This window comes from Cyprinus carpio, chromosome A9 (genome assembly GCF_018340385.1).
Source record: "Cyprinus carpio isolate SPL01 chromosome A9, ASM1834038v1, whole genome shotgun sequence".
Lineage (NCBI taxonomy): Eukaryota > Metazoa > Chordata > Actinopteri > Cypriniformes > Cyprinidae > Cyprinus > Cyprinus carpio.
The window spans coordinates 23,708,480-23,728,403 of record NC_056580.1 but is presented as its reverse complement, the minus strand read 5'-3'; the positions used below and the strand labels follow the sequence as shown (position 1 = coordinate 23,728,403).

The 19,924-nt window shown below is 34.9% G+C and overlaps 1 protein-coding gene across 1 annotated transcript in view; it reads left to right on the top strand.

Moving 5' to 3' along the window:
* The first annotated feature begins 9,510 nt into the window (after nucleotides 1-9,510).
* The window catches only part of ttn.1 (titin, tandem duplicate 1), a 141,287-nt gene continuing 130,873 nt past the window's right edge, over nucleotides 9,511-19,924 (top strand). Inside the window, 14 exon segments of the mRNA XM_042764516.1 lie at nucleotides 9,511-9,756; nucleotides 11,600-11,703; nucleotides 11,873-12,076; nucleotides 12,159-12,446; nucleotides 12,571-12,659; nucleotides 12,743-12,951; nucleotides 13,182-13,440; nucleotides 14,845-14,910; nucleotides 15,117-15,375; nucleotides 15,459-15,534; nucleotides 15,625-15,843; nucleotides 17,298-17,440; nucleotides 17,520-17,707; nucleotides 19,634-19,864. Coding sequence (XP_042620450.1) covers nucleotides 11,613-11,703; nucleotides 11,873-12,076; nucleotides 12,159-12,446; nucleotides 12,571-12,659; nucleotides 12,743-12,951; nucleotides 13,182-13,440; nucleotides 14,845-14,910; nucleotides 15,117-15,375; nucleotides 15,459-15,534; nucleotides 15,625-15,843; nucleotides 17,298-17,440; nucleotides 17,520-17,707; nucleotides 19,634-19,864 — 2,322 coding nt within the window. The 5' untranslated portion in view covers nucleotides 9,511-9,756; nucleotides 11,600-11,612.

Sequence of the window (19,924 nt, the reverse complement as noted above, 5' to 3'; positions counted from 1 at the left end):
CATTTTGTCTTGTCTTTATTCAGTGGTCTCAGTGTGTGTCAGTTAATTATGGCACAATGATTTATTTAATCTTTTATTATTATTTTTTTCAATCTGTTTGTCTTTATTTTATTGGGAAAGTGGAGTATAGACAGTAAAGTAGTTGTGAGAGAGGTGGAATAGGATTGAGGCATGACACAGAATCCAACAAGTGAGCATGTGTATACGTAGGGAATAGATTTATTCACCAGGCAATCAGTAACGCCTGACACAGTCAGGGCCCAGATGATTTTATTATTATTATTATTATTATTATTATTATTATTATTATTATTATTATTATTATTATTGTAACAGCACACTTTAGGCTTGAGTATTTCTACAATAGCTTCGATAATCAAAATATATTATTTCTGCCTTATGCTGTATCCACTTTTCCAGGTGTCTTTAAGTCTTATACAACTACCATATTGGCTCAACAGTAACAAAGTATTAATGAATGCACATTTAATCAACTTTTAGTTTTCCCTATTCTGTTGTACTCTGCATAACCTATGATTATATGTATTCTGATTATGCATTAATAGGAAAAAAGATAGAAAAACAAAATCAGTGCAGATTTCACAACATTACACAATAAGACTTTTGTTGTTGTTGTTATTATTATTATTATTATTATTATTATTAGTCAATTGATATATAAATGGTTCCGAAGAAAACTGTCATTTGGGCACAGAATTTAAAGTAAGGCTTTTTTCATTTTTCAGTGACTTTGTATTGTAGTTTGATATGTCAAGATATGCTTGAGGAAATAAATAGACTTCCAAATGCATTTTGTATGAGGTTTTATTTTATCTGCTAGTTGAGACGTACAGGGTAGGACCATGCTACCCAGCAAAACCTTGTTTTTATCCAAGTGACTAAACAGTTGCTAGCAGAGATGAAGATGTTTGCCATTTTATTTATTTATTTATTTATTTTTTGGTTTTGTCCATATTACCGTTCAGTTCAAGACAGGTCCCCAGATAAGCTACATGCACACATTTGTTTATGTATATATGTACAGTACAGGTCAAAAGTTTGGAAACATTACTATTTTTAATGTTTTTGAAAGAAGTTTCTTCTGCTCATCAAGCCTGCATTTATTTGATCAAAAATACAGAAAAAAATTAATATTGTGATTTATTACAATTTAAAATAATTGTTTTTAAATTTATTATACTTTAAATTATCATTTATTTCTGTGATGCAAAGCTGAATTTTTAGGATCATTATCACATGATCCTTTAGAAATCATTCTAATATGATGATTCATTATCAAAGTTGGAAACAGTTCTGCTGCTTAATATTTTTTCAGAACATGTGATACTTTTTTAGGATACTTTGATAAATAAAAAGTAAAAAAGAAAAAAAAAGAAGCTATGTTTTTAAAATATAAATATTTTGTAACAATATACACTACTGGTCAATAATTTGGGGTCAGTAATTTTTTTTCTTTCATTTTTTTAGAAAAAATCAATACTTTTATTCAGCAAGGATGTGTTAAATTGATAAAAAGTGATAGTAAAGAAAATATATTATTAGAATATATATTATTAGAATTTTTTTTATCTTGAATAAATGCAGTTCTTTTTAACCTTTTATTCATCAAATATATTAGAGCAGCAGAACTGTTTCCATCACTCATAATAAATCAGAATATTAGAATGATTTCTAAATGATCATGTGATAGACTGGATGATACATGTGACACTGAAGGCTGGAGTAATGATGCTGAAAATTCAGCTTTGCATCACAGGAATAAATTTTTTTTTTTTTTTTTTAAAGTATATTCAAATAGAAATCTATTATTTTAAGTTGTAATAATATTTCACAATATTACTGTTTTTTTCCTGTATTTTTTGATCAAATAAATGCAGGCCTGATGAGCAGAAGAGACTTCTTTCAAAAACATTAAAAATAGTAATGTTTCCAAACTTTTGACCTGTACTGTATATATATACAGGTCCTTCTCAAAAAATTAGCATATTGTGATAAAAGTTCATTATTTTTCATAATGTAATGATAAAAATTAAACTTTCATATATTTTATATTCATTGCACACCAAATGAAATATTTCAGGTCTTTTATTGTTTTAATACTGATGATTTTGGCATACAGCTCATGAAAACCAAAAATTCCTATCTCAAAAATTAGCATATTTCATCCGACCAATAAAAGAAAAGTGTTTTTAATACAAAAAAAGTCAACCTTCAAATAATTATGTTCAGTTATGCACTCAATACTTGGTCGGGAATCCTTTTGCAGAAATGACTGCTTCAATGCGGCGTGACATGGAGGCAATCAGCCTGTGGCACTGCTGAGGTGTTATAGAGGTCCAGGATGCTTCGATAGCGGCCTTAAGCTCATCCAGAGTGTTGGGTCTTGCGTCTCTCAACTTTCTCTTCACAATATCCCACAGATTCTCTATCGGGTTCAGGTCAGGAGAGTTGGCAGGCCAATTGAGCACAGTAATACCATGGTCAGTAAACCATTTACCAGTGGTTTCGGCACTGTGAGCAGGTGCCAGGTCGTGCTGAAAAACGAAATCTTCATCTCCATAAAGCTTTTCAGCAGATGGAAGCATGAAGTGCTCCAAAATCTCCTGATAGCTAGCTGCATTGACCCTGCCCTTGATAAAACACAGTGGACCAACACCAGCAGCTGACATGGCACCCCAGACCATCACTGACTGTGGGTACTTGACACTGGACTTCAGGCATTTTGCCATTTCCTTCTCCCCAGTCTTCCTCCAGACTCTGGCACCTTGATTTCCGAATGACATGCAAAATTTGCTTTCATCCGAAAAAAAAGTACTTTGGACCACTGAGCAACAGTCCAGTGCTGCTCCTCTGTAGCCCAGGTCAGGCGCTTCTGTCGCTGTTTCTGGTTCAAAAGCACACGCCTGTGCACGGTGGCTCTGGATGTTTCTACTCCAGACTCAGTCCACTGCTTCCGCAGGTCCCCCAAGGTCTGGAATCGGTCCTTCTCCACAATCTTCCTCAGGGTCCGTTCACCTCTTCTCGTTGTGCAGCGTTTTTTGCCACACTTTTTCCTTCCCACAGACTTCCCACTGAGGTGTCTTGATACACAGCACTCTGGGAACAGCCTATTCGTTCAGAAATTTATTTCTGTGTCTTACCCTCTCGCTTGAGGGTGTCAATGATGGCCTTCTGGACAGCAGTCAGGTCGGCAGTCTTACCCATGATTGTGGTTTTGAGTAATGAACCAGGCTGGGAGTTTTTAAAAGCCACAGGAATCGTTTGCAGGTGTTTAGAGTTAATTAGTTGATTCAGATGATTAGGTTAATAGCTCGTTTAGAGAACCTTTTCATGATATGCTAATTTTTTGAGATAGGAATTTTGGGTTTTCATGAGCTGTATGCCAAAATCATCAGTATTAAAACAATAAAAGACCTGAAATATTTCAGTTGGTGTGCAATGAATCTAAAATATATGAAAGTTAATTTTTATCATTACATTATGGAAAATAATGAACTTTTTCACAATATGCAAATTTTTTGAGAAGGACCTGTATATGCCTTTTACATTTATTTATTTATTTGGCAAGTCGACATCTTGGAATTATAAGGTTCTTTCTTTATTCTGAACGGTTTTCAGATAATGAGTTTCAAAGTTTGCACATATACTTTGTAGACAGAACCTTTTTTATTGTATTTTATTTTATTTATTTATTTTAGTAAGAAGTCCAAAAATGGAAAATGTGAATACGTTGTAACAGAAAAGAAAAGAAAAAAAAAAGTGATTAACTAAATTTTGACAACAACAACAACAAAAAAAAGTCAGAGTTAATTCCAAGGTGACGAAGTATCCTATCATTCTAAGGAAGCAGCAGTGAGCTGTTAGTGAAGAAACATGATTATAATTGGAAACACTTGAACTGAGACTGTTTTGTGTTTTGTATTATTGTCTCTCAACTTTTATCAAGAAGGTCAAACATTATAGAACATGATTATTTTCACCAGCATAGGGCGCTGCGAGCTATAGTGATTGCGCGGTCGCGCGCCGGTGTCCTGACATTTTCTCCTATCCGTCAGGTTTTCCTACCAGGGTTTACTGCTTTAGCCATGAAAAACTGGACGAGAGCGGAGCTTTATCATCAATCAAAAGACAAGGTAGTCACATGCTATCTACATATGTTCGTTTAAAGTAGTACTGTTTGTGTCAGACAGTCTATGGTTTGTGTTCACTAAATAACAAGGCATGAACCCCCCCCCCCCCCCCCCCCCCCCCCCCCCCCCCCCCCCCCCCCCCCCCCCCCACGGGTCATTTCATGTCCTTAACATCTTCACAAATTGAGTAAAAGGGATGCGTTCAAATACCTCATTGAGTACTGTGGGGAAAGTAGTGAGGAACTTTTCCAAGACGATTTGTTATGTTTGCTTGTGAGAACAGAATTCACATTCAGTCTACTCAGAAAATCTAAGATATACATGTTTGGTGAGATGAAGCTGATAAAAGGGTACATTTTTAAGTCCAATTTTTAAGTTGCTATCTTGATTTTATAAGACTCTGTAAATTCAGTAATCTGTAATAAGTGAGCTATAATTTCAGTGTGTGGACATTTAAAATGGGGTAAGTATCATTTAAACCAGACAATTTTTCTTGGTTTTCACTGCTATTGTCATATTTAACCACTGGATGGCACAGTATTTTAAAATAAAATCTTCAAATAAAGGCTAAACTGAAATCCTCTTTTTTAATGTAAACAAACTGCCCAAATAATAGGACAAATAAATAACTAGATTTTGAAAAAATATATATATATAGATAGATAGATAGATAGATAGATAGATAGATAGATAGATAAATTTGATGTTCTATTTATGTAATATAGAAGTGGACATGGTGATTGTCTTTTATAAGTTTGACCCAAGGTTGTCCACAAGGAGGCACCTAGAGTATGTTGTACAGATCCTCAAGAAACGTGAAAATGTTTGACTGACCACACAATTCAAGGAAATTTTTATGAAAGATATTGTATTATTGTATTTATTGAATTTCTGCATGTTTTATTGTTTAGGTTAAAAAGAAACAAGACATGTAACCACATGTAAACCAATTAAAGTAATAGCCACGTAACATAACATTTTTGTGTAACAGCTTTCTAATTAACCCAAGTGGCAGGTCACTTGATTTACTGCTTCTGGAGCTACCTTTTGAATATGCACGTATAAACATGCTGACAGCCAAGAGGTGCAGTTGCTGCTGCCTGTCAGGTGACATGCCATTTTGACATAAGAAGATGAGATTCTTTTGAGAATGTTTGCAAGGAAGTAATAGCATTATATTGTTGTTTTTGCTACTGATATATTGGACTATTAATATGCTTTCTAAGGCAATGCAGGACAAAAAAATAGTTTTTTTTTCTTGCTTCATTTATAAAAACTCTGGACATTCACTGTACTTTGCTTAGTTAGTCATAAAATAACTTGTACAGAGTCACATTGTAGCAACTCTGAAGTGATTGTCTTTGTCGATGCAGCTGTTTATGTCACCCCCATCGCCAAATGCCTTGCCCAGGTGGTACAGCCCTGCAATGACACAAAACCGGCAGCGCAGGCAGGAATCGTAGGGTCCAGTAAAAGCCTTCATGTTTGTGTTGCATGTAATGAGTCACTGCAGTGGCCCCCTCTGCTTCAGTGTCCACAACAACATTCTTGGTGGCCTCATCCCAGATTTGATCACTTTTCTCCTCCTAAAACCAATTTGTAGTACATTTATTAACAATTCTGTGTATGAAAAACACCTCCCTGATTTACAGTAGGAAAAGAACCGAGTGACAGTTCTAAATTACCCAAACTTGAATTTAGAAGGCTGCAGCTGTTTGTCGGTGACACATGAACTTCCCTCTTCGAGACATGATACCATTGCCAGCTCCTGGTGAGGGAGACAAAAATGGCTGCTGTTTAAATCACATCTTTAGACTACAGTGATGCACTACCAAAATAAACCCGTGTGCTATACAAGAGCAAGAAAATCTCACTCAACTGAGCGGAACACAACTTTCCATTTCCTACATTTGTTTTCAGCAAATGGTTTAATAATGTATTCGCATAAATCAGGGTTATCAGGGTAATACCAGTACATTTTGACCTTGTAGGGACCTTTTTTGGTCCCCATAAAGAAACAAGCTTATAAATCATACAGAATGAAGTGTTTTAAAAATTGCAAATGTTTTTAAAATCACACAAAAAAGACATTGTGTGAGGGGTAGGTTTAGGTGTAGCAAGATTTTATATTTTGCCTTCAAAAAGGCCTAGCCTATGCCTGTTGTTAAGAAAAATGAACTAGAGAACAGTCAAGAAATTCTGACTGTGCATTTAACTCTTTTCTACCTACATAACAACATAGGCCTATGGTAATAGTTGCTTAATGTCTTTATAATAAATTCATCAGTGCATCATATTGTATTTTTTGTCTGATGATGTTCAATTATCCATGTTTCAACCATACATAACCAAAATCATTTTACTATTCCACATGAATCAAGGTGATTTCGGCCTTTTATCATATACTTTTCAGTGTCCCACATTAGGAAGCTGCAGAATTTCTCAGACAATTTGCATTAAGAGCAATAATATGTCTATAATTTCTTTTATGAATGTGTTATCTGCATCTGAATTTCTCAGACAATTTGCATTTGCTTTAAGAGCAATAATATGTCTATAATTTCTTTTATGAATGTGTTATCTGCATTTTCTCATTTGATTTGATTAGGACACATCCTGAGGTTTTAAATAGTATTGGGTGTGATTTAATGTTTTGGCTACACATCGCAACAAAATTTCCCACTTTAGGCCAATTCAACATTGCTGTATTTCTAGTGCCTGAGATCTCCGCACCACAACTGCCTGTAAAATACATGCATTTGGCATTAGTTAGTTTATCTGTAGATTTTAACGAGTAATATTGGTTATCAGTATTTCACATTCATGCTGTGAATTTTCATCTCCCACTGGTTGTTTTTATTGCTGCTTGTCCAGAAAAGTTATTTTGCCATAGCTTGTTCACTATTTTGATTTCAGGCCTTCTGACACACACACTTCTATTGCTTTGGCCACTCTAGCTTCTTTCCTACAGACGTTAAGCCTTAAATGACTCAGGGGGTCTAATTGGGGACATGGTAGTCCATTATAAAGTGACTAGTCTGTTCCAGATCTAAACTGTCTTTGGATCATTCCAACTATGCAGTGCACTTAAATTTTTACAGTGAAAACTACCAATTTATTAAGACATTTTTCCGATGTTTCTTCTGGGGTTTTTTCTGTTTTTTTTTTTTTTTTTTTTTTCTCTAATTGAAATGAGTTTTCATGTGTAATAAATTTATTCGTTTGTCATGTACCTGCTATATCATTCTATCCTACTTGCCTTTTGTAATATTTTTTTTTAGTAACACAAGTCAGTTCCATAATTCCATCATTCTCCAAGAATTTACATTTTTTGGTGGGAAAATAAACTAAAACAACTATTCTATTGTTTATTGTTTATCGTGCTCTAAAACATTCCACCCTATTTAATAAAATGACAGAAAATGTGATGGCTAACTTCAGCTTTAATTGTCTTGTCATTGTGTAAATACTAAAGTTGTAATGAAGTTTAAGAGCCTGACCAGAGTGTATAATTTGTTTGATTGGTTAGGACCAGAGTTTTATCCCACCGCTCTTTCCCTGCCCCCGCTAGTCTCTTTTCACATTATACTTCTGGGCCTGTTTGCATCAACTTCCACCAGGAGTACTAGTGGCAGCTGTTTACCTCTGTAACTAAGAAGTTGGCTTGGGAAGAGGAAACATCCGTTTTGTTGTTTTATTGTCACTTAGCACGTGTATGTCTCCTGCAAATGCATTGCAAGATAAGTAAAATATGCAAGCTGTTTTCCATGGCATTTTGCTGGCAAGCAGCAATGAAAAATGTATCATACTATAGCAGGTGTTACTGAGAAATGTAAATTGGAATTATAAAATATACCAATCATACCAGTTATCCAATCTCATACCTATACTGTACTGGAGTCCACATGAACTTTAGACCAAAACTGAGACAGTAAATGGATCTTTCTTTTGTCTTTGTTTAATTTATAGTTAACAATGATCACAATGAACAATGCTAAGATATTTTTATTTATTATTTAGTATATATATTTATATAGTTTAAGGAAATGAATTAAACTAATGTTTGTTTTTACTCCTCCATTTTAGAGCCACCAACTTTCCACAAAGTGCCAGCACTGCTGGAGAGGCTAGGATGCTAATCTGAATTGTGAGATGCTCACCATTTGCAATAATCTGCTAAATGGTAAAAGTATAAAATCAGTTAAAGCTAGATGTATACTGATGTTCGAGAGGTGGCCTCTTGGTTTAGCTTGTAATGTGATTGTGATGAAATGGTCATCACAGCCCACTCGTTCTTGGCATGGATTATCAATTCTTTTGCTCCTCTAACTGCAAGCTTATGTTAGCCTGAGGCTAATGCTTTCAGTTTTAATTGTAGTCAACGTCTCATCACCCAGCCTTATAATATAATCAGGTTTATTCATGTTTAAGGTTTAATAATCAGGCTGGATCATTGGTTTATCAGTATTTCAGTGTCATGGATAAATGAGGCCAGGTCAGGAGAATGTGAAAGTTATATCGCTTATTTACCCTTTTGTAATGAGCTAATTTTAGAATGAGAGTCATTCTTATTGTAAAGACAAGCATTTTAGTGTCAGCTAGGGTTCATTTAAGTGAAGAAAAAAAAGTGCTCTTAATATCCTGTTCCAGAATTAACATGCTATGCTAAAGATTAAAGAAGCCACCAACTGTTTTGGACATGGAAACATAAAATCTTTTAAAGTATAATGAGTAAAATTCCTTTTAGGAGATTTTTGTGGTGTTGAATTTTACACACCAAACAGTGGCTACAAACACTTGTTTTCAAAAAAAATCAATTCAATTTATTGAATGAACTTTCCTCTCTCAAACGTAAAAACCAACCCATTGAAAAAGTTGTGAAATGTGATGTTTTGTTCATCAAGACTCAAAAGTTTGCATGATTGTGTAACAAATGTAAAATATAGGCAAGTTAGCAAGCATTCTGTAACCAGTATATCCTTACATTGGGGGTTGCCTTGCCTTGCCCTTCCTTTGAGTGACAACAACAACCATCCCCTCCTTTTCATCAACAACATAATAACTCCCACCATGATTGTTAGCAATCAAATCAAATTCAATGAATGCATGAACAAAAACAATCATTTGTTTGCATGAACAATGAATCCACAGACTCAATGTAGTAAAGATACTCCAGGTATGAACAGAACAGACAACAGAGGTATATCAAGCTTGCATTAACTTCATGGAGGGGGACCACTGAGTAACAGGTGTGAAGTTGCATAAAATGCATCATTTTCCCATGATGCTTTGTGCACAGAGACCAATTTGGGAGTGGCTTGTTAGTGATGATGCAGACTAGACTCGAGGTATATAAACTTAAACAACTATGTTAGCAGTTCTGAGCAGTTAGAGCATTCCCAGCCTTGCCTCGGGTGTAGGGATTGCAAGGGGAAAGCAAAACTACACAGTCTAGACCCTGTGTAGTTTTGTTTTTTAGGGTTATAACGGGGCCCAACCGTTCTCACCTTGGATTTTCTGGAAACATTTTGGATAAGAGGATTGTTGCTGAGGCACTAGTCACCTGGGCATAGTCCCATCAAGTGTAGGCAGCCTTGTGATACAAGTAAGTGCCACTCACTCTGTAAACACAGTCATTAAAGCAAGTCTTTTTATAAGCTACAATGAAACATGCTTGCACACCTTTTTTAAAGCAAAATAAAAGTGTTGTTGCTTGCAATGTGCTATTTGTTGGAGGTTTTACAAGTATGATGAGATAGTCAGTCTGTGTTACATTTCAAGAATTTTATAAAATATAATAATGCTCAAGGTTATTAAATGATGCATTAATTTCAGAATAGCCAAGAATAGCCTGTTATAGCGTTAAAGTGGGGTCCTAGCTTGGCCATGATGTCTTTTTAAGGGAATCAGCAGCATAGATATCAGTTGCAGCTCCAGCTATGTGCCACATGCTGACTGTCAATCAAAGAAGGGAAAGATTATTTTTGGAGACTGCCATCTCTATCATAGGGAATATCAGCCTTCACATTTGATGCCATTTAGTTGGAATTAAATTTGTATTGTTAATTATTTTATTATTATTTTTTTTTGTGTGTGTATGTTTGTGTGTGTGATTGATATTTATTGCACAAATAGTCTGACTCATGAATCATGTTATGGACAATTCTTGTCCGCTCTCACCTGTTGGTTTATTCCGTATGACTAATGATGCTGATGGGTTAACTGCAAGTAAATTCTTTGTCTTTCTTTCTTTCTTTCTTTCTTTCTTTCTTTCTTTCTTTCTTTCTTTCTTGTGTTAAGCAGTTGTATCTATCTTTATTTATATGTAATTATCTAATTATCTTATTGTTTTAGTTGTATATACATATACATTATTAGACGGTGTAGACAAATGATATATTGCATTATGTATGGGAAATATCTGTATGATACACATGTGAAGCTTTTTGTAATGCTTGTATGTGTGCTGGTATGTTTTTTGTCCAGTGGAAAAGACCATTATGGATTCTTAAACTTTTGAAGTGAAGTACTTGTCAACATGTCAAAATGCACATTTGCAGATCACTTTGGATACCCTAACCTGAGATGGGTTGGCATAATATAGTTTAAAATAGCAAGAAAAGCTTACAAAATACACAACTGATACTATATATATATATATATATATATATAATACACAACTGTGATAGATAGATAGATAGATAAAAATACAATCAAAAATACATATACATATATATACACACATACAAACACATATGTTCTTTCTTCTTTAATCATAAAAAAAATATATATATATAGGCAAAGATTTTCATTTTAAGATATATTTTAAAAAAATATATGAGGCTATTTTACTTAAAAAAATATAGTTGACTTGCTTGATATTTCAAATGAGCTTTTAAATGTTAATTTCTGACTAAATTCTTGTGTAGTACCAGTAATAATACAAACTATTTTGCTACTGAATTGTTTCATTTAGCTTAGTTTTTGGGGGCTTCATCTGAAGCTCGCAAATTGTGCAGTATGTTTTTTTGTAAGCCAATGATAATTTGAAACATCAGCTACACAGCTTCTGCTGTTGAAATATATTGTTGATCAGGACTTTTTAGTTAAGTTTCTTATGTGTTTAGGTGTTTCATAGCCTTATCTTACAAATCACAGTTGCTGTTCACACATTTCCAACATATTCAATTGAGTGCTTGACCTGACACTCAACAGCTCCACCGTTCACAGTTCTCACAAATAACAGGCTGCTGATGGCCAGGTGCGGATGGGGGCAGGGGGTGTTAATTATTAGTCAGTTCATTTCTTTTACAGCAATATAAATAGCCCACCTAGTTTGTCATGTAACATAAACTGTAATGCTGTTGTATATATAATTGATTCAGTGGGTATCAAGAAATGATCTGGCTGTAATGTGGCATTCACTGTGTGAATCTTTTTTTCCCTAGGGTGCCTTCTACCATGTCAACACAAGCTCCAACATTTACACAGCCGCTTCAGAGCGTTGTGGCACTTGAGGGTAGTGCTGCAACGTTTGAGGCTCAAGTTAGTGGTAAGGACAGTAGAAAAAAGTGGGACAAAAATACATATTGCATGTTTGGCATTGATAAAAGGGTACCTGAGCTTTACTGATAGGGCTGTGGAGGTATATAAGGCAAAAATGATTGGAAAACACTGTTCTAAAATAGATTATTTGTAATGTCTTCCAATATTTTTTGTAGGTAATCCAGTTCCAGAGGTGAGCTGGTTTTGTGATGGCCAGGTTCTTACTGCTGCCACTCTGCCTAGCGCTCAGATCTCATTCAGCGATGGCCGCGCTGTTCTGATGATCCCCGCTGTGACAGCCGCACACAGTGGAAGATTTTCTGTGAGAGCCACCAATGGTGCTGGACAAGCCACTAGCACTGCTGAAATGCTGGTTACAGGTAACCAGTTATAGAAACAGCTGTGTACTTTTCTGTCATTTATTTTTTGTGCCAAACAAACACTGTTTTTTTTGCCTCAAAGTGGAGACTGCGCCACCAAACTTCATTCAGAGATTGCAGAGTATGACTGTTAGGCAAGGAAGCCAAGTGAGACTGGATGTTCGAGTTACAGGAATCCCTACACCTGTGGTGAAGTTCTATAGAGAGGGAGCAGAGATTCAGAGCTCTGCTGACTTTCAGATTGTTCAAGACGGAGACCTTTACAGTTTGTTGATTGCCGAGGCCTTCCCAGAAGATTCTGGAACTTATTCTGTCAGTGCTTCTAACAGCAGTGGACGTACTGCCTCTACAGCTGAACTTCTGGTTCAAGGTTTGATTTGATTTCCAAATGAAATAACTTCATTTGATATTTTTTGATATAGGGTAGGCCTATAAGCATACATATGTATGTGTATGTGTGTATGTATCTTTTTTATATTATTTTAAAATTTCAGGTGAGGAGGTTGCAGTGCCTGCAAAGAAGACCAAGACTTTTGTTTCAACTTCCCAGATTTCACAGACATGCCAGGATAGAGTTGAAAAGGTAGTTAACATCCTGAAAAAAAATTCACACCTGAAGCTGACCACCAAAGAACATGCTAACTGAGTGTCATGTGTCCTTCACAGAGAATGGAGGCCTCCTTTGAATCCACAGCCATGATGGAAATGCAAATAGAGGATGGTGATTTGCCCCACAAGGCACCACCCCGTGTGCCTCCTAAGCCGACCTCCAAGTCCCCAACCCCACCGACAAGAGTGTCAAAGGTCGCAGCTACGCGACATCAGTCACCCTCCCCTGTGAGGCCTGTTAAAGCCCCTACTCACACACCTCACAGGTGAAGTATATTTTCAACATTATCACTACTTTTTAGTAGAAACCTTTACATGTACTAAGACCTTGTATGAGTGCACATATTCAAAATAAACGAACTGAGCTCAATAGTGACATGTAATGGAGAGTAATTTGTTCCCTCACCCACACTTATGAAAAATTAAGTGCAATGCTACTTCTTATGTAGCATTTATCCTTTGTTAATTCTTTTTTCCCCCTATGTTTTATTTTTAGGCCTGCTTCCCCTTCAAGACTGTCCGTGTCCCCTATCAGACCAGTCAAGTCCCCAATGACTACACTCAAACAAGTCACACAGGCTGCAGATGTTCTGCCTCCATGGAAGCAGGAGGGTTATGTGGGAGAATCCAGTTATACCAGCATAACTACTGGGGCCTCATATATCCAGACCTCCTCCACATTTGTCCACAAGGAGCAGCAATGGGAAGGTTCTTTTGCTATGCAGCAACAAGCCAGTGGAATCGCTGTCAGAGAAGTAGGTCTATTTTTGCAACTATGACCTCTAGTGGGTAAAAAGTGGCATTTTGTCTTTGTGATAACATGAAAAATATTAATTACTTAAAGTTTTTAAGTTATGAATATCTACATTTTAATTAAGAAATACAAAACTGCATTAAATATAAATGTTACAAAAAACAACAATGTTGAATTGTGTGGTCATTGACAAAAGGTCATTTGGGGCTATTTCAGATAATTTGTCTTCTACTGCAAAAGCAGGAATGATTGTTTTCACACCTCATTGTCACACCTTAAATAGTCCCGCTTCATTTTGCATGTTAGCCCAGCAAGTTTAACCAACTTACAGTTTTGTAGTTTAACCGATTTAATATAATTTCACTGATATTTAACATCATTTGGCAAAACATTTTCATTAAGATTTTCTTCCATCTGAATAGATTTGTTATTATTGCATACTATTTAACCACTTTCTTCAGAAAAGAGATAAATTCTTACATATTAAATCCACTGTTAACTTATTTTACTGTGGTTTGCATCACCACAGATGTTATTCGTTTTATGTGCACCATTTTAATTACAGCCAGCTTCTTACTCTTGAAGTGGGGAAAATGTGTATGCCTACAGTTGTTTCTTTTCTTGGTTAGACAGAAGTCTGTGCCTAGAGTATATGTAGAATGAATGTGTAAATTGAAAAGGAGTTTCTAGAAGTTGATTAGTTGTATTTTTAGAAAGATTTACATCAATTATGTTTGTATTGAAGCTCCTGAATAGAGGTAGACATGAATAGGTAGGTAGACATAAATAATGACATGCAAACAGGTGGGTCCCTCAATAAATAAATTATTGCACCAACCTTTTTTTATATTTTACCCCCTTGAGAATGCATTTGGGAAGTTTAAGCCTGCAAAAAAATGTAAAATATAAAAATGAAATATAAACACAAACTATATGTACATGAATGGGGAACAGGTAACTGAAAATGTCCTGTTTTGTCAATAAAAGAATAGTAGGTAAAAGTGACTGATTTAGTTGGTGTATTTAAGCTGACTGATGGATGTGCACGGATGCTGAGCTCTAGAGAATGCTTGTGTCAGGTGATGGTCTTATAATAGAATGATAATATAAGGGTGCCAAGAATCGGTCACTGTTTGCCTGGCATGAAACTATTTTACCAGTGTACAAACTAAATATTCTTTGACTTTAATCCTAGGAATCAACCTCACGTTGATCATTTGTGTATTTTATGTAATTTATTATTATTTTACTAAATATTAATCAATTAAAATTCAGGTTTAAATATATATTTTCATTTCCATTTCAACCCCACAAGCCTGAAAAAGCGTGGCTAAAATAGCTGCAAGAAAGATAATAATAATAACTGAATAATTTTTACATTTGATTGTTTCTTTTTGAAATCCAGATTGTTGAGACTGCAGCAATCCCATCCCTCACAAAAGAGCAAGTGATGCCGCCAACTATTGTGGCTGTGAGTAAATGAGCACTCAGTAATTTTTCCTCATTGAAAGCTTATGTACACATCAAAGTATTAGTGTAAGTCCAACATGACTACGATTTCGGCTAGTGTAAATCACAAATTACACCTTTAATTTGAGATATTTTAATATGTGTCAGATATCTTGTAAGGTTAAAATATTTACTTAAATTTTGAAATTCTGTTTTTACTTCATCCAGGGTTTGAAGAATGTGACTGTCACAGAGGGAGAGTCTGTCACTCTGGAGTGCCAGATTTCAGGCCACCCTACCCCAGCCATCATGTGGTTTAGAGAGGATTACAGAATTGAGAACTCAATTGACTTCCAGATCACTTATGAAAACAGCTATGCCCGCTTGGTGATCCGTGAGGCCTTTGCTGAAGACAGTGGCCGCTTCACTTGCACTGCTACCAGTGAGGCTGGAACTATCAGCACCTCATGCTACCTGCTTGTCAAAGGTAACAGATCATGAAATTTGACTTGTCTTAAAATGATTTGTGTGGTTGCAACCTGGTTTTTACCATTCATTTTTCATCTTCAGTGTCAGAAGACATTGAAAGCCGGGAGGATTTTTCTGCTTTCTCTGAACACATTGAAATGTCTGCTCGGGAAAGACAGTAAGTTCATGGAACTCTTTGTGGTGTGATACCATATTAAATAGTAGGCTATAATATTTGCAATCTGAATCATTGGTGTTTTAAAAATAGGGTTACAGTTGAAACCAAAGAGGAGACCATGTCTGAAATAAGTGCCGTCTCTGAGTCTGTGGAGGCTGGAGCAGGTGTTGCCCCATTCTTTGTGAAGAAACCCACAGTGCAAAAGTTGGTGGAGGGAGACAGCATAGTCTTTGAGTGCCAAGTCGGAGGAAGCCCCAAGCCGCATATTTTCTGGAAGAAGAGTGGAATTCCACTTACTACTGGATACAGGTATGTTTTATACAGGGTTCGTACAAGGTGCTTAAAGTGCTTGAAGTACTTGAATTTGACTTTTTGACATTTAAGTCCTGGAAACCCCTTGAAAACAGCCATATTTTTGAGAAGGTACTTGAAAAGTACTTGCATTTTTAAAGGGCAGTATATATTTTTTCCTCGATAAAACAATATTTTTACGCAAAATTAACAATGCAGCTCACCGTAAACAGTTGAGAAAGAAAAGGCGTGTGTATCAGTGCTTCGTTCTTAAAGTGAAAGCAAACTAATAGTAAATCTAATGCTGTCAAAGAAAAATACAAGTGCTCACTGCTCCTGACTAAATAACCATTATAACATCAAAAATGATTAATCTATATTTAATTTATAGAGTGAAGACTGTGCAGTTATTTTATATTTGATTAGCCTATTCCATTTCTATAGCGTACCTGAAAATGTATTTTTGACTGAGCTGAAAAACCTGAAAAGCACTGTTTATTGAACTTGTGTCTTTGTTATATTGTAGTTATTTTCTGCTATTGCTTGTAATTTGGTTATCTGTAGAAAAGATTTTTAGCACTGAGCCCATAGTAGCAGCCAGAATTGTTTTTCCAATTGTTTATTTTCTTTATTATTTAAAAAAATGTGTAGGGCCTATTTTTTTTGTTGTGAATGTCCCAACTGAGGTACAGAATGTAAAATTTTCAGATAAATGTTCTTGTTATATATTTTGGTTGCATTTGTGAGTTAATGAAAATGTAGATGGTTGTTTAAAATAGATATAAAATATCGATATATCGATCGATATACTCCTGTATCGAATCGAATCGTAATCGTATCGTAGATTTTATTGAGGTATCGGAAAATATCGTATAGCTGGGTATGAGAATCGATATCATATCATATCGTGACGAACCATCCAATTTACACCCCTACTTGAAAAGTCTTTGAAAGTCCTGGAATTTCATTTTGCAGTTTCTGTACGAACCCTGTTTATACTGTACATATATACACTTTTTAATGTGAATTGTTTGCAACTAATTTTTACCATACTTTTCATTTCTGTAAATAAAAAGTACTGAGACTATTTATAAAAGTAGATAAACAAATTATATTTTATGCTAGGTTTGTGCCTGTTTATGTATTTTTTATGTCTTTTCTTTTGCTTTAATTTATTTTCTATCATGCAAATATATACTTTATTGGCATGATTGTGTTTACATACACAAAACAAGTAGTGACTAGACATTGTAGCTATAACAAATCACAGTAAAAAATAAATAAATAAATGTTTATAAATGTTTATATATATATAAATGTATATATATATATATATATATATATAAACATTTCTGTCCCAACTCTAAAAGAGACATTTATCAAGATGTTATAAAAATAAAATAACAAAATACTGTAATATATGTAAAAAAAAAAAAAAAAAAAAAAAAAAAAAAAAATCATGCGTCTTCTAGGTACAGAGTAGCCTACAATAAGGACACAGGAGCCTGCAAGCTTGAGATCTCCATGACATTTGCTGATGATGCAGGAGAGTACGCCATCTTTGCTAGGAACCCACTTGGAGAGATTTCTGCTTCAGCCATGCTACTTGATGAAGGTTGGTTTTCTGGGTGACTTTATTTTAATGGCAATAGTATGTTAGTTCAAATGTTAATAGAGTTTTCTGCATTTTACAGAGGCATATGAGCTATATATGAAGAAACAGGAAGAGACATTCAAGACAGAAATAACTACTATTATAGAGGAGCCAAAAGTAGCTGACACACCTGCTGTTGTTGAGACTGTAACTGAGAAAGAGCAGATGCTCATGCAGAGAAGGATGGCTCAACAAACCCAGATGATGCAGTCCTTCATTTCAGAACAGGTATGAAAGATTTTAACCCTCTGGAGTCTAAGGGTATTTTTGGGGCCTGGAGAAGTTTTGTCATGCCCTGACATTTGTGCTTTTTTCAGTTTCTTATAAATATCTAAATGGCTAAAGTCTAATCTCACTGTAATCAGCACAAACTAGGCTATAATAATATGTGAGCAGCATGTATGTACATGATTGTGTTTTTGAGAAAAAAATGTTATGCGTGGTTAGTGAAAAACTAAAAATGTTAAATCACTTGAAAAAGGCAATAAAACACACACAGAAAATTGGTTCCCAGGACTTTTTGAGAACTGGAGCTTGTAGCCTAGAATTTTTTTTTTCTAAATGATGTGAAAATCATCTTGTTTACTCACTTACAGAAAACAATATATTGATTTAAATTTTCTAAGACACTTTTTGTTGGTAAAAGTCATATGCGAGTAGGCGTCAACTATCATGAATTCACACCTGAGAAGACAAAGGCCTGCATAATGAGCTGCATAATGAGCCATTCATTCAGCTGTGTCACTGAGCGGGATGAGTTACAAGAAAGAATGTGAGGACAAAATAAATCTATATAATTTTATGTTTGTAGTTTATTTAGAATACATTTAATTATCCCACAACATAATTTAATATTCACTTGTGAGTGCAGTTAAACAGTTTATTAGGAAAAATCAAAGCTGACTTTCAAACTGAATTTTTTGCATCATTACTCCAGTCACCACAATCCTTCAGAAATCCTTTTAACAATCTTATTTTCTACAAAAAAACATTTATTGTTATTATTATCATCATCATTATTATTATTATTATTATTATTATTAATGTTGAAAAGAGCTGAGAATATTTTTTTTTTAGGTTTTTTAGGGGGGATAAATTGAAAGAACAGCAATGAATATTTAACATTTGTTACAGTTACATTTATTGTTACATTTATATTATTTTACATCAAGCTTTTGAATGGTATAGTGGTGTATATTGTTATTGAAACTTCATAATATTTCACTTGATTATACATTTAGTCAGGAATTATAGTTTGGAAAAAGTCTTTGGAAAAAGTCTAACTAGTAAAATGTTTTACACATTATGTGAAAACTAGTACAAGTATATAAATAAATAAGAGACTTACTCATGTTTATGATCTCTGCTGAATAAAGTGCTTCATTCTTTTTTTCTGAGGAAATCCAAATCTCAAATCCTCAACCAACATCACATCTTTTTTGGGGTGAATTATGTCTTATTCCTCTCACCGCGAAGCAAACAGTAAAATAATAAAAACTTGAAGAACAGTCTCGCTGCGTTGTTTTCTGTTCTGTGGGCGTATTCAAAAGCCGCGCGCTTCAGTGAAACATGTTGACTCTCAAAAGCGCGCTCGGCGCGGGGGCGTGGTCGCATTAGAAGATAATGAAGGGAGATGTGAAAAAACGGACATCGCGTTGTTTTCATATGGATTACTTTATCACAGAATATTTGTTTTCAGCAGCACTTGTTTAGTTTAAAAGTAGACATGTCAGGCTTTCTATAGATATCTCTCTCCATGTCTCTTCGTTGAGTATTCACTGAGTTACAGTTCATTTTAATGACGCATTTGTATCTGAAGATCAGCGCAGACAAAGGCTGCAGACAACACTCCTTGTTTGATATCTTTATTTTATAAGTGCACAAAGTTTTGTTGTTATTATGTCTGTATACAAAAAAAAGTAGACCCTTTACAGATTCGATTGATGTATTGCACTTATCTGTACGATCAAAACTGAAAGTGTAATTGTAAACCTTATTTTTAGATTATATATCCTGAAAACCAATTTCTGAATCCACAAAGTGTGAGTATGGATCTTTAAGCTAGTAAACCTTATTTTTAGATTATATATCCTGAAAACCAATTTCTGAATCCACAAAGTGTGAGTATGGATCTTACAATGACATTGTTGACAGGAGTTACAAATATCTAACTTGGAGCAGAGATTCATCCAAGAAATTGAGTTCCGCCTGCTCAAGATTACTTACCAGGAGCTGGTGACTGAGGATGGGGAGCAGTTGGATATGAATGTCTCTGAACATGATGCTGTTTCTCCAGTCTTTAATACTCCAGTTAAAAACTACAGACTCAGGGAGGGAATGAGTGCAACATTTCATTGCAGGATGACAGGAACCCCTTTCCCTAAGGTAAGATTCAATTATGTTATGCTTAAACATAGTCAATATTCATTCAATTAAATAAGTATA